General features: G+C 50.4%; 1 protein-coding gene across 4 annotated transcripts in view; it reads left to right on the forward strand.

The window, feature by feature from the left end:
* Dscaml1 (DS cell adhesion molecule like 1) overlaps positions 1-27,971 on the forward strand; it is a 326,281-nt gene that overhangs the window by 215,599 nt on the left and 82,711 nt on the right. For 3 of the 4 annotated variants that reach the window (XM_017313109.1, XM_006509947.2, NM_001081270.2), the window contains exons 4-6: positions 18,102-18,248; positions 24,958-25,236; positions 26,965-27,240. In XM_017313109.1, the coding sequence (XP_017168598.1) occupies positions 18,102-18,248; positions 24,958-25,236; positions 26,965-27,240 (702 nt within the window). Of the gene's footprint in view, positions 1-18,095; positions 18,249-24,957; positions 25,237-26,964; positions 27,241-27,971 lie in introns of those variants that run through there. The other variant, XM_006509948.2, reaches the window with a different exon arrangement.

Raw genomic sequence — 27,971 nt, forward strand, 5'->3', positions numbered from 1 at the left:
TGCCATCGGTGCCTAACAGGTTTTCACCAACCTACCAGATGTGTCAGTTTTCCATCACCAAGGCAAAATACCTGGGGTGAACAACTCATGAGCAGAAAGCTTGTTTTTCTGATGGTTTCAAAGGTCCTGGCCCACTATAACACACACCCTTACCTCTGAGGTATCAGAGAGGTAGTGTGTGGTGGGAGCAAGGTGGAATGTGCAAACTGCTCCCTTCATGTCAACCAGGAAACAAAAGGCACAGGAAGGGAGAGGGATTCCAATATCAGAGTACCTCCAGTGGCCCAATGGCCTCTCACGAGTTCCCACATCACTTCCTGAAGTGCCACAGACAGGCAACCATGGGTTGGTTCTCAGGAGACTTTCCAGATTCAGACCATGGTGCCCAAGTAGAAATGTTGTCCCCTCTTTTCTTTCCCATGGTCCTTGTCAATCATCCTACTTCCTTTGTGAGCAGTATCTGTCCTTTGTGTATAGCTTATATCCCCTGGGATACTGTTCTCAAAGCTTACCTGTGTTGTAGCACATGTCAGAATTTCCTTCCTTCCTTCCTTTTTTTTTTTTAACTTTCCTGGTTCGTGTATGTGTGGTATACATGTGAGTTTATACATCCTTTGGCACAGATGGTTGTGGGCACACATGTGGGTGGGTGGGTGGGCCACATGCGGGTAGGTATGAACACATGTAGAATCCTAAGATTGATATTGGGACCCATCCTAATAGCTCTTCCACTCTCTTTAATGAGACAGGATCTATCAAACAAACCCAGAGTTTGGGCATCCCCTGTCTTCACCTTCTGAGGCTAAAAATCAAAGCAGGCAAACACACCCACATGGCGTCCACATGAGCCCTGGGCATCCAAACTTCAGCTCTCACACTTGTGTCCTGTGGTTACTGAGCCATCCGGCCAGCCCCTTCCAGTTAAGACTGGAAGTATAGTATAGTATTCTGTTGAGGTCGTATGTAAACAGACTGGTAATCTGTCTGTCTGTGGACACTTGGATTGCTTCCATCTTTGGCCTTTGGTGCTTACTGTGTCTGTGAACACAGGGGTACAAATACCTCTCTGTCACCCTGCCTACAGTTCTCGGGGGGTGCACAGCCAGAAGCTTCTACGGTGAGCAGTGGTTCTAAGCCTTCACATTCCCACCCTCGTTGCACAAAATTTCCACTGTCTCCACATCCTTGCCAGCACTTGGAATCTTCCGGCTTTGGAGTTGTTTTATGTTAGGAGCAGTGGCCCTAACAGGTACATGGCAGAAGCTCTCTGCAGTTTGGTTTTCATTTCTCTGGTGTCAAACATCTCTGCTCATTTGCTTCTTGGCTACCTGCAATTCCTCTTGGAGAAATGCCTATTCCAGTCTTCCAACCACTTCTAAATCAACTTGGTGGGTTTTCTGTTTGCTTTGTAAATATCCTTCATCTAGTCTGGTTATTAGTCCTTGATCCGATATCTGACTTGCACCCATTTCGTGGGCTCTTTTACATTTTTTTGTCTATGTTCTTTGGTGGTAGAACATTTCAACGGCAAGGGAGACCATTTCATCCGCTTTTGTTTTCTTGCCTGCTCTTTTGGTGTCATGGCCAAGAAGCCATTGGCAAATCCAGCGTCACAAAGCTTGCTCCGTTTTCTTCTAAGACATCTATCATTTTCTTTCTTAGGCTTACATCCTTAGCTTACATTTGTCCCCAGTGCCTCTCCTTTTTGTTTGGAAAATGAAAGGAAGCCCTTTCCTACCCCAACCCTCACTAGCTGATCTCAGCACTCAGAAGAGACGTGATGGACACTTACCCACCCAAGCAAATTCATACAAAGGAAGGATAGATGCAGGACAGACATCTTCCAAAAGGACTTGTTCCTCCAGGCCAACCTGGGGCATTGCTAAGCATTCTGTAGCCCTTAGCAAGCAAGAGCTCGGGTTTGCACACATCACATCCCTTCCTTGTGATTGGCCAGTCAGAAGCAGGGTGAGGGTGACTCCATGCAAGCAGAAAAAAACCAGAATTGAAACTTAAGACTCAAGGCCTGAGCCACCATGTCCAGCCTTGTTACGCCAGGGAGACAGCCTAGCTGAACCTGTTGACTCAATTTCAAAGTAAACCAGTCCCTTCCCTTTATGTGGAAGTTTCACAGATGGCAGCCCTTCTGCGAACCCACCCCCTTCCATCTTCATAGGGAAACTGTGAAGAACACGGGGCACGATGTAACTCTTCTCTATACTCAAGCTGAGGAAGTACTTGCCCAAAAAAGTTAGGTAATTTGCCCAAAAGTGCTCGGCTACTGAATGCCAGGAAGGGTTTGACTTCCTAGGTATAATCCCTCCCTACCCCATCTCAGGAGGGAGGCAAGCTGAGAAGATTAGGTGAGGGCCCAGAAGAGAGGCCTTTTGTAGACCAGAATCCTTGGGGGTTTTTTTTTAGCTTTTGTGTAGATTAGACATGATCCCTGTGATCCATACAGATAGACACAATGTGATCTGGGTCTAAAAAGGAAGGTGGAGGCTGGGGCTTCGCTCCAGACATCTGTGGCCAGGACAGGAACAGCTGCTTCACTGGCTGACAATTGCTGAGGAAGGAGCTGGCTCCCAGGGAAACTTTTTGACCCCAGACCTCACTATGAGCTGCGGAGAGAGACGCCAAGCTAGGATCAGACAGCTGCCAGTCTCCTGCTTACCTCGGAGCAGCCTTGGTGGCTCCTTCCCTTCCTCCAGCTGCCTCCACTCTGGCCCACTCTCTCCCACCCTCTCCCCTCCTTTCCAAGGCATAATGAGTTTGATAAGAAATTGTCTCGCTAACAGGATTAGCCATGGAAATCTCCCGTTCCCTCCCTTCCCTTCTGTAATACCCTCATCTTATGTCCTGTAATTTTCTGCTGGTATCAGAGGCTGCAGACCACCTCAGGGATATTAATTCCTCCTTGTTCTTTGATCATATGACTGCTGATAGGCTAGGGTAACCTCCACAGTGGCTGTGGGCTTGTGGATAAATTACACCAGGCCACAGGCCCTCTCCCTCCTGAGTCAGTCACCCCTAGGGTTCCTTAGAGACGGTGGTTGCCTCCAATGGAGGAGCTGGAGAGATGGGGCCTCAGCTGGGATGCAGGTGGCCAAGAAATGGCAGAAGAGGGTCTTCAGTCTGCCCTGTGGATGTCAGTCATTCTTGTCAGCTTGACTGGCTTTGGGATCACCTAGGAGACACAATTCTGGGCACTCCCATGACTGTACTGCCAGAGAGGTTTAACTGAGAAGGAAAGACTCATCCTAAATTGTTAGGGTGACAACCTTTCCATGGTCCAGACTGAATAAAAGAGGGAGAAGAAGAAGCCAGATTAAATACCCACATTCTTCTTTCTCTGCTTCCTGGTCCACTTGCTCCTGCCAACTAACTCCCTGCCACCATGCTTTCTTCACCATAATGGACGTTGTCCCCTTATGCTATGAGCCCAACTAAATCCTCGTCCCTTAGGTTGTATCTGTCAGGCATTTTGTCCCTAGAACAAGGAAAGGAACTAACGTGTTGTGTCAGCCCATGCTCTGTCGCTGTGGTGAGACAACACGACCAAGGCAACTTATAAAAGAAAGCATTGTTTCATTTAGACTTACAGTTTCAGATGCTTAGGGCCCATGATGGCAGATGGTGGTAGCAACAGCTAAAAGCTTACATCTGAAAAAGCAGGAAGGAGAGAGAGAGAGGGAGGGGGAGGGGGAGGGAGGAGGGAGAGAGAGAGATATCACATGCACACTGAGATTGACCAGAAACTTTTGAAATCTTAAAGCCCGCCCACAGTGATACACCTCCTCCAACAAGGCCAAGCCTCCTAATCCTTCCCAAACAGTTCCACCAAATAGGGATTCAGATACTTTAACCTATGGGGGCCATTCTCATTCCAACCTCAACATACATTTTTCTTCAACTTCTACCTCACCCCTCACATGTGACCCTAAGCAAGACAAGTTAGTTGACAGCATACATGGCGATTTAGCCAACATATCTGAATCCTGCTTTAATCACCTGTCTGGCAAGGTGTGACAAAGTGTGGCAAAGTTAGTGCCCAGAAGCCACTCAGCCAGGGCTATCTGCCTCCTCTCTTATTTCAGGACTGGAACTTCATAGGGATGGGAACTTCAGATTTCCCAAAAAGCGGTGTCTCTAAGCTCTCTTGAGTGCACTATTCCCTCCAAGTCTCTGCCCCTTTACACAGTGGTAAGGCCTGATGTTGAGGAAACGTGATAGCAACTTCAACCCAAAGCATTATTAGCAGAAAGCTTAGTCTATAAGGTATCAAATAAAAACAGGTAACCAATGCCCCCAAGCCATAGTGAGGACAGAGATTAGAGAGGGTGCCCCTCAGGAGCCAGTGAGACCAATTTCTCTACTTCACAACCGCGTGGTTGGGGAGGTATGGTAACTGTAATCCCAGAACTCAAGAAGCTGAGACAGGAGGTTTTATTTAAATTTAAGGCTAGCCTGGGCTATTAAGTGAGACTGTATCTCAAAAATAGATAGATAGATAGATAGATAGATAGATAGATAGATAGATAGATAATTAAAATAGCACAAAGTTGCCAATAGCCTTTACTGTGAGCCCAGCGCCATGAGAAGCCTTCACTGACACAACACCGGTCATGATTGTGACATCCTGACATGACTGTCACTGTTAACTGCTAACGTCAATAAGCAGGCCCAGGGTACCTGGTCCAGGGGCCATGGACAAAGTGAGGCCTCTGCCTGAAGAGCTATGGGTGGGGTTCAGCAATACAGATAAAATCCCCAAAGGGATCCCCCAGTTGTATAATCTTGACCTTGCTCCTGAATCTCCAAAACCTGGATTTCTATCCACAGAACAGGGTGATACCCCAGGCCTCTGGGCACTGACAGGGACAATAGAACAGGAAAACATCCTTAAACAAGTTTCACTCTTTTGTGGTTTGTTACCCGTGGACAACCAGCATCTGCCTGTCCCCAGAGGACCTCCTGACACTCAGTGGAAGGCCAGCAGCCGCTGGAGGCTGTGTCACAGTGCCAGGAGCTCACCTCAATTCGTCATGTGGGAACTGTCTCATCTCAAATCATCACACGAAGGGTGAACACGGTAGAATATATTTTAGAAGAGAAAAAAAAACTCACATGGCTCACATTATAGACTCCTGTCATAATTTCATTTTATTATTATTGTCATTAACCTCTGGGTTCACTTATAAATTATACAGCATCATAGTTATTATATATGTGTGGTTTAGGTAGAGTCAGGTACCATTCAGCTCCGGGCTTTTACTTGGGGAGAGGTCTTAGAACCTCTCCCTTCATATAAAGGGGGGCTACTGGATTCTATAGCACCATGACAGGTGATAAAGGAGGGCTGGATGCATAGTAGAAACAAACCAATGAGAGAAATGCTCTCCCATCCTTCTCTTCTCCTCTCCCACCCACTGCCACCCAGGAAGACAAGCCATCCATGCAAAAACTGTAAAACTCCACACTGTGTCAACTTCATGATGAAAGCCAGGTAAAGAGCTAGTTACTCCAGCTGGAGGAGTGGAGAAGCTAGTGTCGAGGAGAAGAGAGGCAGGTTGGGGGGCAGTGGGGGGTGGGTGTGCCAGGACAAAATGCCCCAAAGGTACACAGAGGCAGGAGTACAGTGGGGGTCCAGGACAACTGAGGCCCAGCACTTGTGTATCTGAATCTTTGTGATAAACCTGACTCACTTTGAAATCTGGAAAGCCACATGCAGGTGGACATTTCTACCTTTGCTCAAGAGGTCGCTGGTGTGTCTGGGTGGGTGGGTGGGTGCTGCTCCATTAGGCTGATCAGCTGTCAATGCTCAAGGGCCTCTCCTGTCAGCATAAGAAGACCGTGAAGGTTCTGAGCAGAAAACTATGGGGTGTGGAGTGATCTGAGACCGACAGGCCATGTGGTCACCACATGAAGTAGGTGTTGGATGGAATTCCTTTCCAGCAAGCTGCAGGTCGTGAGTGACAGTATCACTGATGGAACAATCAAAGTCTGGCCCTAGGACAAGTGCTTTAACTCAGGACCACTCTAACCTCTGACTGATACTGATACCAACACAATTAGGGATAAGGAAACGAGTCCAAGGGGTCAGGCGCCTGTGTGAGGTCACACAATGGAGCAAAAGTCCATTCAACTTCAGCACCAAAGCCAGACTTGCCAGAGAGCAAAGAGGCCACGATTCCTGTGCTCACTCAGCCGTTCATCCTTTGATCCACAAAAGCAGGATGACCACAGCTGAGGCCAGGACAGAGATGGGAGACAGCCCCGCCTGCCCTGTGGAGTCCGCAGTCATTCATCGATAACACATCAGGCTTTACCGGACGCTCAGCTGGGGCTATACCGGGAACGAGGAGGCAGAGACACATGAATAGCTCTTCCTGCCCTTTAGAGACTGCCCTACCCAATGTCACTGTTCCTCTCTGCAGTGTGGAGACAGGGGAGGCTGTGAGGCTATGAGACAGGTGGAGAAACAGATATTATAAGGACAGAGAGGTGGGAGGTCTCCCTGCCCCATAGTACCTTGGAACAACACAGGGACTGGGTTAGATAGCTTTAAATGGCTGCCGTGTTGATTTTCTCTTAGCTGCACCCCCTCTGGAGCATAGTCAAAGCAGTGTTCTCACTCCCTGTCATTGTCACCAACACTCCAGAGAAAGTTAATGAAGCAGAGGCAGAAATGAGCACCCAGGAGGCACAGTACTGCAGCATCCACCACCTCCTCCCAGCAACCTGCAAGGAGTGAGGTGGTTATTCCCACTCAAGAGGGGCTGAGGGTCCAGTAGACGGTGAGAGTCCTCATGAGACTAGCCTCCAGGTCACAGGACTAAAGAGCGACAGAGCCTACTCTTCAGACTGTTTTGTGACAATATGATCTGGTCAGAATTCTCATCCCTGGCCAGGCATGATGGGGGTTCAGAAGGGTGATATGCAATACCTTGAAGAAGCCTGCATTGTATCTGGGAATCTGAGACAGTCCCAGAGGCTGTGGTCAGGAGCCACTGAGGCCCATACAGGTCCCATGATATAGCCCAACAGTACAAATCAGGAACTGTCTGGAAAGGGAGAGGGGGTCCTCCCTAGCTGGACTCTGCTGTGGTACAGAACAGGGAGGCGCCCTCTGTGGGAAACCCCTCAGCTGACCTGGAAGTATTTGGTAAAATCTGGCTTAGATTTGGACAGCACCAAACTTTGAGCTTTGAGGCAAGTTGCTGTGAGATAGATGTCCGCCATAGTCTCCAGCACTTGAGTACCTGGTCCTCAGTTGATGGCGCTGTTTGAGGAGGCTTAGGAGGCATGGCCTTGTCAGCGAAAGTATGTCACTGGGAGTGGGCTTGAGATTTCATCCCAGGTTTCTCCTCTGGCTTCCTTCTTGTGGTTTAAGATGTGAGCTCCCAGCTTGCTACTCCAGACATTATGCTTGTCTGCTGCCACACTCCCCGTGGTGACAATGATGAGCCCATCCCTCTGGAGCGATAAGCCCAAATAAGCCCTTTCTTCTATGAGTTGCCTTGGTCATGGTGTCTTAGCACAGCAATAGAAAACTGTCTAACACATTCTGTCTCCCATAGGCTGCATTATACTGGGACCGTACCAAAGAACTGTGGTGGTGGTGGTGGTGGTGGTGGTGGTGGTGGTGGTGGTGTGGTGGTGGTGGTGTGGTGGTGTGGTGGTGGTGGTGGTGGTGGTGGTGGTGTGGTGGTGGTACCACACATACAATATCTGACTCTCGTGAATAAGCTTATGCCTGGTGCTGAGTATAGGAGGTCTCCTGGGGGGAAGAGGGTGTGGACCTAGGTCTTAGACTATCAGGGTGGATACTGTGGTGAGCAGGGAAGAGGATATCCCACATAGCCCATGCTCAAGAGGGGAAAACTGCCACAGTGGAGGACCAAAGGTGGGGCTGTCCTATTAAGGATTCTTGTCTTTATATTAACAAGCCTAGGACGCCATGGCAGTTCTGAGATATCACATGGCCATTTAAAGAGTATCTGGCTACAGCAAAGAGAACGGATTAGATACCACCATCAGCAAGAAGACACAAAATAGGTTCTTGGTACACGACAGCCAATAGTCTTTGCAGTGCTTACTGGGGAAGGGCGGAGTATGGAACCAGGGTTATAGGAGAGTCAAGCCAAGGGTCAGAATAGATCTTTTCTTCTCTCTTAGCCATCCAGGGTTAACCCTTCAGAGAGGGGCCAGGGACAGAGGACAGAGTCAAGCCCTATAGGTAAGGACCTGCAGACACCTCCTCCCACAAGCCCAGGGACACTGGGCTGGCTGCCCTTGGCTATGGAGATTGTGGAAGTTTGAGGCAGCCTCTCCCATTGCAATAGCAGCAGATCCCATTCTGCTCCAGGCGTCTGACACACGGGAGGCATGGAATGAGGAGCTCTGAAGCCCTGGCAGGGAGCATAGAAGTAGGGTGAAGACTCTGGGGGGTTGGAGGCTGTCGCCCCTGGCTGGGCTCTGCCATGTGCAGCGGATGAGGACGAGGAATAAAGAGGCTTATTTCAGCAGCCTGTTATTACGGCATCTTGTTTTCATAGTTTTTCAACAGACCTCTCTCCCTCCCTCTCCCCCCTCCCTGTGAGCTCTCTCTCTGTGTCTCTCTCTTTTTCATCTTCCTCTCTCAGCAAATCCATTTAAATGCAATTCTATTCTTAAAGCGCCCCTCTCATGCATGTCTAATGAATGTCAGGAGCCGCTATTACAATGAGGCCGAGGAGGGTCCAATCGGCGGTGTGTATACAAGTCATTTGAAAGGAAGCCTGGGAGCGCTCCAGTTTTATTACAGCATAATTAGAAATAAAATCTTGTTGCAATAGGAGACTGAGAGATGTGTGCTAATCCTGGCGCAGAGAAAGAGCTGTAGAGAACGGGATTCTGGGAAAGAGAAGAAACTAGCTGCTATATCAGCCCCTTCCAAGGTTCCAGCTTGGACTGTCCCTCTTGAGACCTGATCTTCAGCCCCTGGGCCCCCAGCTGCCTGGGGCTTTCTGCAGGGACAGTGTTGAGCCCTTCTAGAACTCAGTTGCCCATGTGGCAGTCTTCCCAGGGCCCTAGGGAAGTAGAGCCAGCTCACCCCCACCCTACCCCTGCTACCAGTAAGTCCCCAAAACATCCTATATACTTAAAAGACCACCCTATAAGTTGTAAGGAGGGAACAGGGAGAGTTGATAGAGCCTGGACGTGGAGACTGAGACCCAGGTCTATAGCTGAACCCCTTCACTTCCCGGAGACAGCAAAGATCATTTGCTTAGCGTGTTGACCACCTGTTACCTTTCAGCCACTCTGTTTGACACATTCATTAGTTCATTTACTTCTAACAAGGAATGGATTCAGAGGGTTCAAGAACTTTCCACAATCTCCAGCTAGGAAGTGAAGCCTGATGTGAGGCCCTGCCCTCTAACCCCTCTCACTGTGCTGTTGGTGTCCTGAGTCCTCCAGTGACATTCTCTGCTCTTGGACCCAAGAGCAGCGATGAGGAGCGAGTGGAACCTGGCATGTCCCTCTGATGGTGCTGAGTAACGCCAGCACCATCACAGGGCTACTCTATGTGGAAGGTGACTCTAACTCAGGGGTTGTATAAAGATAGGCCCCTGCCTTCTGCAGCCCTTGGATTGCTGACTGAGATGGAGTTCAAAGAGTTGCACCCTCCATCTTTGCCCAGACTGTGAAGGGAAGCCCACCAAGCCTCTAAGAAAGTGAGGCTTAGAAGACACATTTGAGAGTAACTGGTTATCTTACCTCACTCAGCATTCAGGGAAACTGAGGCCCACAAAGTTAAGGAAGCTTGTCTGAATGCACACAGCCAACAAGAAGCCAGATTTCTCATCTCCCAGGCCAGTGCGTTCAATTCTGCCGTACTTGCCTCCACGAGTCGTAGCCACATAACCCTTTTCAGGAAAGTGTCCTCACATACTGGAACTCCATGCTGAAGGAGGAGGGAGATGGCTGACCTTAAGGGTGACATATTGAATGCAAGGTCAGCCAAACTCAGGGTGAGTACTGCATTCAACAGGGGACAGAGCAGCTTAGAGGATAACCACGGTGACTCTCTAGTCTAAATGGAATTAGATTTAGATTTCCTGTAGGAATCTTTCTTCCAGAGACAGCCACTTGCCCCCTTAGCATAGAACGGAAGACGATGAATGAGATTATCCCGCCGCCGCCCCTCATCCTCATCCTCCCACACTACCAGCAAATACTTGGTGCTTTATGGCACCCATTAGATACCTGGCATCCCAGCCTGGTCTTCCACTTCACTTGAATATGAGACTAATCTTTGGGATTCCCTGCAACAGAAAGTGGGGGTCTAGGCCTGCTGACTTCCACACGCAGCCTGTTCCTTTGCAAATCCCTCTCTAGCCAGCACCACCAGCTACAGCTTCAGTTTCTGGCTGTGTATGTCCCATCCACCTCCCATCAGTCTCTTCTGCCATAGGTGTGTCCACTCAGGCTACTCGATTCTGTGGCCTCTCCTGACATCTCCACTTTGGTCCAGAGTTAGAACGTGCAGTGGTAGACATGGTCTGAGCTTTGACAGTACAGATGAAGCCCTGCCTATGTCTTTGAGTTGCTGCTTTTCTCTCAGGGCCTAACCCCCAATGCTCACAGGAGGACTCGGACTGCCTTCACCCACCCATCCTTTGTTCTCACTGCTAAACCCAACCTCCACAGTCTGATTTAAGATCCGCACCTCTTCCCCACCTAGGAAAGGGTCTCTTGGAATTAACAGTCCAGGTGAGGACCATGTAGGTCTCCTCGGGCAACAAAAGCATGATGTTACACACCAAGAACTTAATCCTCATGGTTTTAGTGTCTGAGAACCCAAGATCATGGATGCAGGTGCCTCAGGTGTCTTCCTTGCTGGGTTTGACACAAATTAAGGCCTTCACGAGTTCAGCCTGGATCCCTCTTCAAGGCAAGATGCACAGTATCCATGAGGGGTATCCACATGGCCACCAGGCTACAAGTCCTAAGCACAGGCCTTCCTCCAGAGCCCCAGCTATGCACCCTGTCATATATATGGGGCAAAGGATTTCTGGCTGCTCTTTCTTGCATCCCTAGAGTGTAAGCCTCTGCCTTGAGCACCAGGCTCTAGCCTCTAAGGTGCAACCAGGCTGGAAAAGGAGGAGACCATCATTCAGTAGCATTTAAACTCAGTTTCACTTTAGAAAACCGAGACCCTGTGCTCACTAACTACATCGCCACCCTGTCCCCTTTCTCTAAGTCCTGGCAATAACCACTCTGCTTCCTTTCTCTATTGGGTCAGTACTCCAAAAACCTCCTCTGAGGAGACAGGCATGGAGAACGTCTGTCTTTCAGGATATGGCTTCTTTTGATTGTAGCATTATGTCCTCAGAGTATATCCACGGTGAAGCATGAATCAGAATAGGGTTTCAGGGCTGCATAGTATTCCGAAGCACGTACAACACTTGGTTGGTCTATCTTCTCAACTACTAGTGACTCCTCTTGGCTGCTGTTATCAATGCTGCTATGAATACAGCATGCAAACCCTCTAAAGCCCACTTCCTGTCTCTCTGCAAGTGGAATGGTAGGATGATGGGGGAATTATTTATTTTGTTTATTTCTTTATTTTTTTGACAAACTTCCACTTTGCTTAGTCTTGACTTTTTTGCATGCTTGAAACCACCATTTTTAAAGTGTCCTATGGTGGTTCCCGTGTGTAATCCCAGCATACCAGTGGTTCACGTGTGTAATCCCAGTGGGAGGCTGAGGCAGAAGGATCCCTATGACTATGGAGTCAGCCTAGGATACACAACAAGTTTCAGGCCAGCCTGGGTTTGAGATTTAGATCCTGTCTTAAATAAACAAAAGTCCAGTTGGGTGTCGTAGATGAGGTAGTAAGCTAGGGCAGCTTAGGAACTCTCAGAAAGCAGGAGGGGCTTCCAGGAAGAGGAGTGTGCATCAGCCATTGTCATCTCCTTGGAGATTAGAGGTTGTGCTCACTTGCCCTGGAAATCTCTGCCTGAGTATCTATGCCACGGCAAGCGCCGCTGTCACATTGGGTAAAACAGGATCCCACTGAGGACCTGTCACTAGTACATGGGGTGATCTGAATTGGGTTGAAATCGTCACTCTGGGTGTGGGTTGGGGCGGACTGGGGAGGCAAAGCTGGAAGCAGGGGCTGGGTGGGGAACTGCAATGCGTAGCCTACTTCTGTGGCTAAACCAGCACAGTTACTCCCTTCCGCAAACCTTCAGGCACCATCTGCATTGCCACCACTCTGGCACTCTCATCCTCCTGTGCCCAACCCCCAGGGGTTTCAGAGGGCAGAGAACAAGAGGTCGCCGCCTTGGAATCTGACTTCTCCTGTCATAAAGTCTCCATCAGTCAATTCTCTCGGTAAATTCTGCAGCTGCAGGACTCTCTGAGGCACTGCTCTCTGACCTTCTGGGAGAAGACGGGAAAGACACTGTCACCTAAACTTAGCACCTACACAAGGCAGGCGGGGCTTGGTGTTCTCAGGCTCCTGCTCCTTGGCCTAGCTCTGAAGCAAGGCATGAGGACCTGAGTCTGGACGTGGTGACACACGCCTTTAATCCCAGCACGTGGGAGGCAGAGGCAGGTGGATTTCTGAGTTCAGGGCCAGCCTGGTCTACAAAGTGAGTTCCAGGACAACCAGGGCTATACAGAGAAACCCTGTCTCGAAAAACCAAGAGACAGACAGACAGACAGACAGACAGACAGACATGGCATGGCATGGCATGGCATGGCATGGCATGGCATGGCATGTGTGCCTTAATCCCAGCCCTCGGGTACAGAAACAGATCCCCGGAGCTAAATAACCTGATCTGGAGCTAGATTTGTAGCTCCAGGTTTGGTGAGATACCCAGACTTGGGGAGACAGACAGAAAGATATTCTATATGGCTCTCTGGCCTTTACATATGAACATGTACAAAATACATACATACATACACACACACACACACACACACACACACACACACACACACACATAAGACCTTGCAGCAAGATTCCAGAATCCCGAGAGCAGCCAAAAGCCAGACCCACCTGCCTCCTTCATAAGATGCAGTCTTGAAGCCTGCTGTCCCACCCCTATGTAACTGCCCCACACCCTGAGACCATGACCTGTGTGTTCTGTCCTTTTTCACCCTTCTAAAGGAGAGCAAAATTGCCCATGTCGGTGGGCAGTGTCCTTCCAACTGCTTCTGACCAAGTCTCCCCTGCAGCATACACCACTATCTCCCAAAAGCCTGTTTCCAGACCACCACACCCTCGAGATTCTGGAAAGTTGCCTGGGTGAGAATAGTGAATAAACATGGTGAAAGCACTCCCCTGATCCTCTCCCTCCTTGGATGAATAAGAAACAGAGACTCTGAGAGAAGACACCCTTTGCTGTGGCAGTGTCACAGAGATCCACTGCAGGCTAGGTAGCCAAGGCTGAGGTGTGGACAAAGCTGGTCCTCCCAGAGTGGGGTCTTTCCAAGCGCTCAGCTTCCCAAGGTTACTAGTGGTCCTTGTCAATTCCTGGCTGGGGATACATTGGTTAGTCCCTCCCTCCATCTCTCCAGGGCATTCTCCGCGCCTGCGCACCTAGGTCTACATCACCCTCTTATTGCCGAGTGTATAACAGATGTTCAATAAATATTTAACTCTTAGGAAAGTGCAAGTTCTGTCAAGGCCACCGAAGAAGAGAATGACAACATGGGCCAGGACGCGTATAGTGAAGAAAAGGGCCCGTTAACCGCAGTCACCATTTCCATGTCCGTGAGCATGGTGACAGAGGTGTCATGTGATGAGGAGAGTCCATACTTAAGCACAGCTCTCCATCCTGCTTTTCTGGCCTCAGAGTGGGTGACTCACCGTCATAAACCCACCGGGATGCTCCTGGCATCCACAGCGGTTGCTCAGGTGCCCAGCAACTGGGATCCTGCCAGCTTGATGCCATCAGCACCCCTGACTAAGGTAGCAACCAAAAATTGATCCACACCCCACCCACCCCTAAGGCATTCCAAATGGCCACGGAGTAGCTGGACTCCTTTTCTGCAGAAGGACTCGGCTTGCTTTCAGAAGGAGGAGCCAAAGATGTAGATTATCTCAAGCCACCGCCCCTTAATGCTAGATGGCCACCAAATATCATTGGAGGCCAGCATATTGTTGAGCCCTGGCCTGGCTGAGGCCTACAGCTTAGCTATGTCATCTTGGGCTCAGCTCACTGTTCAAGACTCTGGGTCTCCTCCACAGGCTTCTTTAGCCTCCTGTCCCCAGCAGGGACCCTCAACCCTGCTTTTGATTCTCCTCAAACATGCAAACCACTGCAGCTGAGTGCCCCTCCAAAGGGGATTAACATAATACCCCTGATTTGCCCTTCCCCTCTCACACTGTGTGTGTCTCTGGGCTTCAGCCTGCCTTTGTTTCAGTAGGAGCAAAATACACTGTCTGGGGAGAGAGAGAGAGAGAGAGAGAGAGAGAGAGAGAGAGAGAGAGAGAAAGAGAACACGAACTTGCTTCTGCAATTAAATATGCACGGGGGGGGGGGGAGCGAGGAGGGGAAAATGAGGACAATGAAAGATGGGAAACATCCGATGCAGCAGCTGCTGGTTGCTATAGAAACTCAGATCCCCACCAGCAGCAGCATCACCCACCCACCCTCCACTCTGGGTGCAGAATCCCAGTAGCACGGGGCTGTATGGGTCCTTGTGTGCTAGAGGCCAGGACCATAGGATCCAGGCTGACCAGGGCTGGGGGCCGTGCTGGCTGCTAACACTGCTTTGATGTCTTTCCTGACTTCCCCCTCCACTCCTCCTCATCTTCTGATCCACAGTGACACCATACATAGCTCTGCACCCCAGTCCCAATTACATATTGTCCAGAGGGCTTTGGAACTTGACTTTAGGATGTCACATCACAACACATGGGGTGAGGGGTGGGGGGTGGGTTGGAAGGCGGGGTCTGTTTGGAGGCGGGGTCTGTTTTTCTCCTCAACAGCTGACAGTCATTCAGTCCCTTGTTCCCTCGTTGACTTAACCCATGATTCCTCTCTCCCTGGGCACTTAGAGGAAGAGGCTGTAGGTGTCCATGGGAGAACTCCCAACAAGAGGCAGCTAGACCCTGGGACAGGCTGAGAGTGAACCCATAGAGCCACCTGTTAGAGCGGCCACAGGGGAAGGAAACTAGCAGCGGTTCACAAGGCTAATTCAGGGCTTTAGCTGACTGATCGATCACTCTCCTGAGTCACACTGCCTAACCAAAAAAGTTAACAGTGTCTTCCATGAAAGGGGTGTTGCTCTTTGCTATCTGGATCAGCAGAACGGGATCATTAAGGCTTCACACTTGGCAAAGAGAGACTGGCTGGTGCTAGCCCAGGGCACTGTGAAGAAGTGGAGGAGAGAGGGGAGGGGAGGAGAGGGAGGGGAGGGAAAAGGATGGGGAGGCAGAGGAAGGAAGGAGAAGTGATTAGGGGAATTGTAGTTAAACCAAAATTCATTCAGAAGAGCCCAGATTGATGAAGTTATTTAAAGCCATATTGAAGAAATAACTATGGAGAGCTGGTGAAACAGTTACAGGAGTGAGTGTGCTTGCTGTGTGGCTTCACAATGCAAGCTCAGTCCCCACAACACACATGGTGGGAGGAGATAACGGACTCCCACAACTGTCCTCTGATCTACACACACACACACACACACACACATACCACACACATACATACACACTACAAATATACCACACAAACACCATAGAAACCAGACACACACAAACACAACACACACCATACAACACACAACACACACACATACCATACACATACATACACCATACACCACATACACACATACAACACACATACATACACCACACACACACACACACATACACACATCAATAAATAATTTTTCAAAAGAAGCCCAGAAAACCTTTTCAAAGATATTATCAAGAACATGAAACTTGTCCACCCTGAGTTTTGTGACCTCTGTGGAGGAAAGTGTCTTCCGGTTTCATCCTCACCTCTGGATGCTCGGAACTAGAGTGGGGAGATGCTCACTCAGGAGCGTGTTTGCCCGAGTTCAATCCCCCTAGAACATGAATAACAAGAGCCCTGGTGTGGTGGTACTCACTTGTAATCCCAGTTCCAGGCAGGTGCCTAGGGCTCACTAGCCAGCCAGCCTTGCCCAAGTGGGGAGTTTCAGGTCATCAAGGCACTTTCTCTCTCTCTTTTTAAAGATTTATTTATTATATGTGAGTACACTGTAGCTATCTTCAGACACACCAGAAGAGGGCGTCAGATCCCATTACAGATGATTGTGAGCCACCATGTGGTTGCTGGGATTTGAACTCAGGACCTTCAGAAGAGCAGTCAGTGCTCTTAACCCCGGAGCCATCTCTCCAGCCCCCAAGGCACTTTCTCAAAAAGAGAAAACTAAAGACAAACAACAATAACAAGACATGAACAGCTGCTGAGGAACAGTACCCAACATGGTCCCCTGCTCTACGAGCAAGAGTGCGCACACACATGTGCATGTGGACACACACACACACACACACACACCCCTGCTCTACGAGCAAGAGTGCGCACACACATGTGCATGTGGACACACACACACACACAAAATGTGTGCTTGGGCCATACATGAAGTATAACAGAACATTCCTTATAGAGTAAACCACATTTGAAGCTTAAACTGCCTAGGATGGGAGAGGGGCTGTGACTCTGCCCCAAGAAAAGGGAAGCAGACCTCTATAAGGTCCAGTTTGTCAGATGTGGGGATCCACAAAAAGTTCTCCCCCTAGAGTGTGCCCTGCTGACGAGCTCACATCACTCCCCACCCTGACCCATCCTTCCTGGATAAGCACAATTATCTATGTGTGACAGCAAAAACCCGAGTTGGTCCTTGTGATCTCTCCTCTGTACTCAGTGAGCAGAGTCCCCAGGCTGCCACCAGACATACCCCATCCCAAGGCCACATCTTCCCTTAGGTCAGCTCTCATCAGCTCAGAGTCAGGCAAGGTTTGCTGGGACCCTACACAGAGAAAATCATTTTGCTGTGGGCAGATGCAACAGCAGCAACCACGTGAGGGTCCTGCCACCTGTCTACTCTACTTCCCTGGCAATTCCCAGCTGGTAAGGCAGGAACGGCTGGGACAGTGGTACCAAAGTGAACCCAGAGCTGTTCAATGGCCGTTCAGGCCTGCAGGTAATGACTGTGTCTGCCTCTCTACAGCCCCAGTACTGAAAGGTTTTAAGGTTTTCTTACACTTATAAAGAAGGCTGGGATCAGAACCCCAAGTTCTGGTCCAGTGACTGCAATCCGGGCCAGTCACTTCAATATGTGTTGGCTTCCTCCTCTAAAACAGAGCCTAGCATTCCAAGTCACTGAGCAATGACTGAGGAATTTCTGCAGGCTCATGGGGAAGGGTGGGAAATGTGAGGGCTCTTCCACGCTGCAAAATCACTTCCTGTATGCAGACATTTGACATATCCAGCCAGTGCAGGAGTATCTGCACCTGTACATCTAAGGCTCAGGAGGCTAAGCAAAACCCAAGATAGCACAGTTAACAAGTGGTGACACCCGGTGGATTTCACTGTCTGACTCTAGCACCTGATTCCTTGTCAGGTGGCTTGCATATACTTACATTCTCAGTGCTTCGGGCCAGAGTTAGGAAGATCCTGAGTTCGACCGGCCTGATCTACACAGTGACTACTCTAAAAAATTATCATCATGTTTACTTTTCATTGTGTCAGTGGGTGGCTAAAAGTCTTGTCTAGGAGCTAGAGAGATGGCTCAGTGGTTAAGAGCCCTGATTGCTCTTCCAGAGGTCCTGAGTTCAATTCCCAGCAACCACATGGTGGCTCACAACCATCTCTAATGGTATCTGATGCCCTCTTCTGGTGTGTCAGAAGACAGCGACAGTGTACTCATATAAATAAAAACAATACATAAAATAAATTAATCTTAAAAAGGAAAAGCTTGTCTATTGGCGATGGCCCATCTGTGAGGCCACTCGACTCATCCCTGGTTTTCCAAGATAGCTCCAAGTGGGCCACCTGCCAGCCAGAGCTGTCCCAGCAGAACTAACCAACTCTATCTGGTTGTGTCTCCAGAAAACAGGTTTTTCATCACATCACATGGTGGACTGTACATCTCGGACGTGCAGAAGGAAGATGCTCTCTCCACCTACCGCTGCATCACCCAGCACAAATACAGTGGGGAGACTCGTCAGAGCAACGGAGCTCGGCTCTCTGTGACAGGTAGGCGTTTGCCCAGGGTGCTGGCCCTCCATGGATATGGGATGCCTTGTGTATCCACGCTGAGAAAGAGTAATGATCATGGGCATTGATACCGCTGGGAAAATCTTCAGCTGGGCTGAGTAGCCTTGATGTAAGCTTTTCTAGAGGTTTCCTCTTTCCAGGGGCCACTGTCAGACCATACCTGGCTCGCCTGATGGACTGAAAGGTTTCCAAGTATCCTCCGAGGTTCTGGTTCTCAGGCACACTTCAGCGTCCTCTCCATTCCCACAGCCACTGTTCCCACTTCCTCTTCTTGCCATCTTTGTCAGGAAACTCATTGTTAAAATCTGTAGTAATCATGAGCCTAGATTTCAGGAGGGTTCTTCATTCCCTTGTGTCTCTAAGTGTTCCCAAAGATTTGGGGGAGTTTTGTTTGTTTACTGTTTGGGGGGAGTTTTGTTTGTGTTGGTGGTAGTGATAGTGTGTGTGTGTGTGTGTGTTTGTGTGTATGAGTGTATGTGTATGAGTATGTGTGGGTGAGTGTGTGAATATGTGTGTGAGTGTGTGCATGTGAGTATATATGTGTGAGTGTGCATATGAATGTGTGAGTATATGTGATTGTCTGTATGTGTGGTGTGTGAATTGTGAGTGTGTGTATGAGTATGTATGAGTGTGTATGTGTGTGTGAGTGTGTGTAGGTGTGTGAGAGTATGTGAGTGTATGTGTATAAGTATATGAGTGTATGCATGTGAGTATGTGAGTGTATGTGTGTGACTGTGTGTGTGTGTGTTTGAGTGTGAGTACATATGAGTGTATAAGTGTGTGTGTGTGTGTGTATACTTTTTTTGGAGGCTGCCTCGCTGCACTGGAGAGCAAGTAGACTATAATAAATGTTTCTAGGACATTCTTGTTCTAGGATGTGGTTGTATGTTCGAGGAAAAATGGAGTATGTATCCTACTCACTGTGCACCACATAGCTCTCCATGTGCCACATGGCCAGCGCCACAGCCCTGTGAGGTTTGTGTCATGTTCTATATTCCCAAGGAGAGCCAAGAGTCCTGCCTAATCTATCAAGCCAGGGGGAGGCCTAGCAGAGTTCACACACCAACCCCCCCTACCCCACCCCCCGCCCCGACAGCTGTGGTCCCCTTCTGCTGAAGCCAAGAGAGGGCCTGCAGATCACCCACATACCAACTCTAGCAAAAAGAGGGGGAAAGGCTGTTTACATATCCCTTTATAAGGCCTTTTCCACAAGCAGGTTCCAAATTTCTGACATCCATCCACAGACAGATGTTTTTATGGCACCTGTACAGTGCATTCTGGGATTACCCTGCACTGTCAGCACAAGCTCTGACATGTCCTTTGTTGGAGGATTTTCTTTTAGAGCAGGCACTGACCTGGAACATGCAGTGATCCTCTCGCCTCAGCTTGCCAAGTTCTGGGATCATAAGCACGCATCATCATACCACGATTCTGATGCTCTCTGCCGTGTGGGCTTTGTTGTTTGTGGGGTTTGACTTGGTTTTGTCTTTTTGTCTTCTCAGACATAGCCTCGTGTAGTTCAGACTTACCCAGAGATACCCTTGAACTTCTGATCCTGCTGCCCCCAGCTCCTGAGCACTGGGGTTTTAAGTGTGCCACCACTTCACATGTATGCTGTGTTGAGGGTCAAATCAGGACCCCACGCATGCTAGGCAAGCACACTCCCAACTCTTCATCCTCAGCCCCCAATGTTTTCTGTCATATTCCATGCTATTTTAATTTTCTTCAATGCTGGTTGCAACCCACAGAATGGATAGCACAGCCTCCTGGGGGTGGGGATGGGGTGGGGGCGTTGACCAGCAGTTTGAACATCCTTGCCTTGAAGAGATGGGGAGGAATGGAAAGAGAGAACGAACTGATAGAAACTCACTTTGTGGGTGGCTAAAACCACAGGATCATGCCCCACTCCAGGCTCTGGAAAAGGACTCAGCTATTCTGTCTGTTTCTGTCATCTATAGCTTAGGGACATCAACCCTCATTGACAGGTGACCCCTCAGGACCTGTCTCATGTGCCTAACACAGTTGAAAGAAAGATCAAGCAAACGGGAATCGGGAGGCAATAACCAGACTGCCCAGTCTGACCCTCATGTCTCTGATGTCTGGTCCTGTGGCTAGCACCCAGTGAAAACCAAGCAAACATTTGTGGCATTGGGGAGCGCCGTGGGAAATCATGTGTCTGTGGTGAGACAATGACACTTGGCCATGGCGCAGACCATGTGGTAGGACTTCTGAATCTGTAGCCAACTCAGAGTGTGTTCCGTTGGAGTGGTTTGCTTCCAAATTACAGAGCCTTGTTTGCATGGTGCTTTGCATCTCATTTGCATGCTCCTCACACAGTGCAGGGGTGGGGGCACAGAGAGCTCCTATTGCAGTCCTGCTCTGCTCTCCCCCATCAAATCCTTCATTCTGTGCGCCGGTGGCCAGACTTACAGCTTTGGGAGTGGGGAGTGAGGATTAGGCAGGGGTCCCTCAAAAGAACAGATTCTGGAAGCTGGAGGCTGTGCCAGCTTTTCTTTCTAGGCCTACACCATCGTGTTGGGTAAAAGGCACGGTGGAGGAACCGTGCCTCTAAGGACTAGGAGATAAAACCTCACCTAAAGGGACAGAGGTCAGATACAAAGATGTCTGGACAATTCTGGGAGAGAGGCCTGGGCCCAGAGAGAGTGGTTCAGGATAGGAAAGAAGACCTAGACCCAGACCAGAGAGACACACCAAGACAAAGGGAAGTGGGAGAAAGGAAGGAAGATGCCGGAGGGAAGAGAACAGCAAGGAGAGGAGGAGAGACCTTGCAGTGACGCAGGGCCCTGATGTGATGTGATGTGACAAGGCAGCTGCAAGCTGCTTGTCTCTGAAAAAAAAAAAAAAAAAAACGCAAGTGATCTGAGAGGGAGGCAGGGAAAGGCATCAGGGGAGCTGGGGACTGCCAGGCTCACTGCCCCTACTGCGCCCCTAAGCCCAGCCTGTCCCCAGGAAGCACCTGCTCCGTGTCTCGAAGGCCTATGAGCGCCTGAAAGGGCTCCCCATATGTGAAGGTGAGGGGGATGAGGAGGGGGCCACATCCTGGGTTGGAGATGACGCAAGAAGGCCAGAGGCTCTTTGCGAGCTGGACTAGCAAGCGTCCAGTGAAGTCCAAGAGAACGGCAAATACAGTTAGCTGGGCAGTCGTTAGGAGGCCACTGGCTATGGCATGTGGGATTCAGTGGTACTTGATGCCTGGCAGGCCTCCAGAAGCCAGCATTGGCAGGGAGGTCTGTGTCTTTGCCCTGTGGTTCCTACACCATCTTCCTGTCTCTGTCACATTCCCAAGGCAGGGCATAAGAGTAGGGAACTTTTTCTATTTTTCTGTTTTCTAAGTCAAACAGGGCAGTTACAGAAAGAGACTAAGTCTCCCCTGAATCCTCCGTGATAACACCCCTTCCATATGACTTGGGGCTTTCTAGAGACTTCTCCAAAGCAGAGCATCAACCTCTCAGAGACTTAGTCTGAGCCTCACCGTGAGACAGAGAACAAGGGACCAGACAGGATGTGGAACCGGATTGCCATTCCCCAGCAAATGCAGGACAACCATGGAGCAGACTCTGTGTGCCCTGGTTCCAGCCTTAGCTCAGACAACAGGGCATCCCAGCAGCCTGACCTGGGGCCCCACAACCTCAGGCAGAGCTGTCGTTCCCAGCCCAGAGCCTACGCTGGCAGCGCCCAGTCCCCTGGGATGTCACGTGTACACGCCATAGCCCTTTACGTCTCTGCTTCCTGGTAATGAAAGAGGTTTCTTTTCCCTACCACCCCCTGGAATTTAATTTCACGCCTAGGCCTCGGTGATTAATTCTCTCCCCCCTACCCTGCCCCTCCTCAGCCACCCTGGCGGCCCCTCCGCTTGTAAATTCTGCCCTGTGCCATGGAATTTGTGTATTTCGCATCAATTAAGTGTCACATTGAGTAATTCTTCTCTGGCACTGGCTCTGTTGATCCCAACCAATCAACCGTTCCCACTGGGGTGGAGGAGGGGAGAGGACCGCAGATCTGGACGGGAGGGAAGGGGGATGAGCATCAGTTGGCAATCAACGGTGCATCTGCCCCTCCTGTGTCTGTGAGGCACCGTGGCACACAGCCTGCCACGCATTGCCTAGGACGGAAATGTAAGATATGGAGGTGCCAGGCGGTTAAGAACACTGACTGCTCTTCTGAAGGTCTTGAGTTCAAATGGTGGCGCACAACCATCTGTAATGAGATCTGATGCCCTCTTCTGGTGTGTCAGAAGACAGCTACAGTGTACTCAAACATAATAAAAAATAAATCTCTAAAAAAAAAAAAAAAAAGATACGGTGGTGTCATAACCACCTCCCCTGGGCAGGGGAGACACTCAGAGCAGAGGTCATGAGACTCACCCAAAGTCTTAAGGCAGTCTAGAGACCAGGTAGATGTGTCACTTGGACCTCCTGGGTCCCAGCCATAAGCAGAGACAGAGAAGCACCTCTGGAAAGTTCCTCTCTGGGAGAGACTCCTGCCCTGACTCCTCTCCAAGGTACAAGAGCAAAGAGCTGACAGCCCCCATTGATGCGGTGAGTCTGCAGCTCCCCCATTTACTCCATTCAGCGTGTTAGATTATTCCATCTGGGGCCCCAGCTGCTGAACCAGGACAAGGGCAAGCTGCTTTCAGAGCTCTGGTCTGCCATGTCCTCCTGAGCTGGTCCCTATACTTCTCTGGTCTCAGTAACCTGTGTTCTCTAAAGTCACAGGCAGCTATAGTCTATAAAGCTGTCAGTGTGGAGTTTATCCAGCAAACTCAGCTCGCTGGCACACCCTCATTTCTGACTGCCTGCTTATTGCCCTCCCTCCTCCCCCAGAAACAGAGGGTACAACAGCCAGGAACCCCACTCCACAGTGGGCACAGGAGGGTCATCACAGGTCAACATTGCCTCAAAAAGCCTAGCTGTCCTCTGGGAAGATGGATGCCTGGCCTGCGGCAGCTGCTATTAAAAGACAGGTAGCCACAATTGTGGCCTCGAGGGGCAAGACAGCAGGCTGAGGCCAGGGGCTGAGGGAGACCCTGTGTTTCCATCTATGTTCTTCGACTTTCTGAAGCTCTGCACCTGAATATATTACCTCTTCAAAAAAACAATAACTTTACTTGTTTTCTTTCTTTAAAAGGAAAGGAATTGTTTGAAAGGGAAAGGAAAGAAGGAAACTCCGTGGGGGTCCAGAGAGAGTGGCAGCGGTGAGAGGGAGGGGTGCACATGAGAGACACAGAGGCTGGCTGGTGAACAATGAGAAAGAGTTGGTTGTGCAGAGCAGACTGGCTGGGTGTCTGGGCGACCCAGCTAGCCTTTGTGGGGACTGGGGAGGTGAGGATAGAACAAGCTACAGCCAGGGAGAGACCCTAGATAACGGTCGGAGAGTCAGCATAAAAGGTGGGGTTGAGGCCAGAGCTGGTGACACATGCCTGTGAATCCCAGCACTCAAGAGGGTAAGGCAGGAGACTAGCCAAGCATCGGGGGTTAGCCTGGGCTACTAAGCCAAGAGAAAAGAAGGGAAAAGCAAAAGGGTGTGTTGGGAGAAAGCTGGGGAGACAACCCAGTTGGTAAAGTGTCTACTCATCTTACAGGGTGCCCTGGGTTTGATCTCAAAATAAAGTGGCCATGGTGGTACATGCCTGTAATCCCAGGACTCAGGAGGTAAAGGCAAGGTAATCAGAAATTCAAGATCATGGTACAGTGAGATAGCTCAGAGGGTAAAGGTGCCACCTAGCCTGACAACCTGAGTTAGATCCCTAGGACACACACAGTGGAAGGAGAGAAACAGCTCCTGTAAGTTGATCTCTGACTTCAACACATGAGCCATGGCATATGCATATCCACATGTTCCAAAGTGCACACACACACACACACATTCACACACACACACACATGCATTCATACACACTTGCACACACACTACAATTTTTTTAAGGTCAAGGTTATCCTTGACATACAACATTGACTAGAGACCCTGTGTAAAAAAGAAAAAAGGGAGGGGTGGTAATCGGAGAAGAAGCACAGGTAGACCCTTGACAGCAGAGCTGGGATTCAAGGGACAGAAGGCCAGGAAGGACCTACCCATGAAGAGTAGGTCTGGGAAAACAAACAGGAGCTCCCATAAAGACACAGACATCTTGCTTATTGGGGCCCAGGTCTTCCACCTCCTAGGCTCATGTCTCCCAGGTGATGGCTTCTCTCTGCGTTACTCCCCACACTGTTCTGAACTCTGGGATATGCACCAGTCACTCTGAGCCTGAGCAGAAGGCTGGGCAAGAGACTGAAGAGCTGGCTTAGCCACTGAGGCTACTAGTCTCATAAGTAAAACTTCAAGGAAGGGCAGGGCACCACAACTGTTCACCCATTTGGAGGGTATCTCTAGTTTGCTTTGAGGCCCAGACAGATACCCACCACTCTCATGTCCAGGGTGAAGAGACCATCCACGTCCTCCCTTGTCATTCTTTCTGTCCTCGGTCATCCCTGGAGCCTGGTTCACAAGCATGGTTCTCAGGGCTCAGCCTAGTCTAGGCACACACATGGAGGATACAGGCGCTCCTCTGGAAATGCTACCTCACTGTAAGCACGGGCAAGGGGCTTCTGTCTGGAGGCCTGCTTCCCTGCACTCTTCCCTTCCTCTGCCCAGGGTGGCCTCAGCTCCTGACCCTCTGTTTTTCCAGACCCTGCAGAGTCCATCCCTACCATCCTGGATGGCTTCCACTCCCAGGAAGTGTGGACTGGCCACTCGGTAGAGCTGCCCTGTGCTGCTTCCGGCTACCCCATCCCTGCCATCCGCTGGCTCAAAGATGGCAGACCCCTCCCTGCTGACAGCCGCTGGGCTAAGCGCATTACAGGGCTGACCATCAGTGACCTGCGCACTGAGGACAGCGGCACCTACATCTGTGAGGTCACCAACACCTTTGGGTCAGCAGAGGCCAACGGCATCCTCACAGTCATTGGTGAGTCGGGAGCCTCTCTCTGTGTCCCTAGGAGCCTCTGGGCTCACTCATCCTCTGTGTGATGTAATACCAGGACCATGCAGGCCTTGCTGCTGCCTCCTGCTGCCCCCAAGAAGGGCTCCTAATGGCTGAGAGGGAAGGTTATGGCTTGGAGAGGCCACTGTTTTGAAACCAGCTCTGCATTTCAGTCCTGGTGCCATTGGTAGTATCTGCGACCTCCTGTCCAGTGGTCTTCTTCTCTCCAGGAGTCAAGCAGGCTATGAGTGTCTTGTGGGGAGCTATGAAAGGGAGAGAGCTTCTGGGGTTGTGGGGGGTAGGCTGCGCCAGGCCAAGGGAGTCAATACTGATGGTACCACAAGGCAGGGCTGTGTCTCCATTTTAGGTGACAGACTATTTAAGGATAATAATTGACAAGGGCCCTGGTCCATCAGACTAGACACTGAGCAGAGGCAGCCACGTCAGCTGTACCAAGAGCTGCTGTGGATATAGAGTCTGGTCCTTCCCTGTTCTTCACTGCAGAGTCCAGAGGTCCAGGGAGCTACGGAAAGCAGGAAGGCCCTGTAGAGCTCTCCTGTCACGAGCCCCAGAGGGCAGGCAGAGGCAGCGAGGGCAGAGGGGCTGATGCCACGGAAGTTCCCTAGGTGATCTCTGCACCACCCATCCTGTTGATGCTTCCTTTATCCAACCTGTATCTGAATGATGTAGAGGAGGCTCCTTTGAGCTCGAATACCCAGAATTTTCTGACAACCAGGCAACCAAGAAGCTGGGAGCTGGGAACCCTCCCTGTACACTCCTCTAGGTAGCAGGCAGCATCAGCCGGAGTCCCTGAATACTGTACTCAACAGTATGACAGTTACCTGAGGTCACTCCAGTTTGAGGGCAGGATCCATCTAGGGCGATTCTCCTGCATCCTCAGCGGAGTCCACTGTGCTGTAAAGCTTGGCCGAGGTAACCCTCCGCCCCACCCCCTCCGCTACCTTCTCGTGAGACCCTTGGGTGGGCCGCAGACACAGTAAAGCTTCTTCTGTTGGCCTTCCAGCCTCACCTCTAACTCCCTAGCCAGATCCAGACTCAACATCCTCCCCACAGCCCTGAAAGCCATGACAGTTGGCGTGCATTTACCTGAAATGTAAGGTGAAGGTTGTCCCCAACATGCAATCACGAGCGGCCAGAACAGAAGGCCTCCCAGAGCTGCCCCACGACAGCGAGAAGGCATGGGGCCTGGGGGTCATCGCCTTGAATCCCATGCTGAGTTTGAGGGTATCCATGGAAATTCTGGCAAAGAGGATGATGGGTGGAGCCCCAGGTTCATGGAAAGGACATCAGACTAGCAGAAAGCAGGGGGCTGGGGGCCGGCATGGGTATGAGAGGCTGTTGAGAGGGAAAAAGTGTGCCTTCTGGTTTCTGGGTGCCATGCAGATCAATGTCTCGTGCTTCTGGGCAACCTGAGGGAGCCTTGAAGCTCTGGCTAAACAGAGAGACCCACCTTAGAGAGGTAGAGGCTACCAGAATAAGAGAACCCACAGAAAATCCTAGTCTTACCCGCAGGTGCCTCGTAAGTAAACTGGGGCCCAGAGCAGGGGATTTTCTAGTCCTAAATTGCACAGGGGTGTGTTCGCAGAGCTGGACTGTGGCCTCTGTCCATTTAGCCACATGCCATCACGGTTAAGGTCTTCCTATTCTTTTCTTCCCTCCCACCTCCCTTTGTGCCTGCCTGGCCCCACTCAGACCCTCTTCATGTGACCCTGACACCAAAGAAGCTGAAGACGGGCATCGGGAGCACGGTCATCCTATCCTGCGCCCTCACAGGCTCCCCAGAGTTCACCATCCGTTGGTACCGCAACACAGAACTGGTGCTGCCGGGTGAGGCCATCTCCATCCGTGGGCTCAGCAATGAGACTCTGCTCATCTCCTCGGCACAGAAGAGCCACTCGGGAGCCTACCAGTGCTTCGCCACCCGCAAGGCCCAGACAGCCCAGGACTTTGCCATCATTGTGCTGGAAGGTGAGAGGGTGCAGGTGGCAGGGAAGAGTGGATCTGCAGTCCCCTGAGAGGAGCTGCATATGCCTGGGGGGTGTCTGTGCAGTGCTCAGTGCACACAAGGCAGGCCCCATGCCCTCGTGTCAGCTCTACAAGGGTCCTACATGGAGGTCCTTTTTAATATTTTCTATTTTGAAGGTGAAGAATCAAGGCTTTGGTGGCATGTCTAGTGACCAGGGGTTTTAACAGTACTATTATATATTGCCGTTGCCCTCAACAGTTACTAGAACTTTCTCAGTAGAAGAGTTTCCTCGGAGTCTATAGGCTATGGCGCCAGGAACCCCTAAACTTTTTGAATCCTTTCCAACCTGGATTCTTTTCTCCATGGGCCATCTCTAACCGGGAGTCTCCTTCCCCACCCTATTCTCTGCCCTCTTAAAGCTGCCACCACCCGGGCTCCTTCACACAGCACTTCTGGGTGTGCTTGTGCACGCTGCACACAGTGCAAGGTGCTTAGCCAAAATATGAGAACCGAATCAAGCTCACACTCCACTTGCCCCACCACGAACCCCAGCTCCAGGCTGAGACCACAGAGGGGACACCTCTTGCTCGTTAGTGGAGAGGGGCTTTCAGGGTTGTTAGGAACTCTGCCTTCCAACAAGCTTAGGTTGTTTCTGCAGCTGATCCTTTTTACAACAAAGCCATACAGCAATAAGAGAACACCATTGCTGTCTTCACAAAGATGCTAATCCCAG

This window comes from Mus musculus, chromosome 9 (assembly GCF_000001635.26).
Source record: "Mus musculus strain C57BL/6J chromosome 9, GRCm38.p6 C57BL/6J".
Classification (NCBI taxonomy): Eukaryota; Metazoa; Chordata; class Mammalia; order Rodentia; family Muridae; genus Mus; species Mus musculus.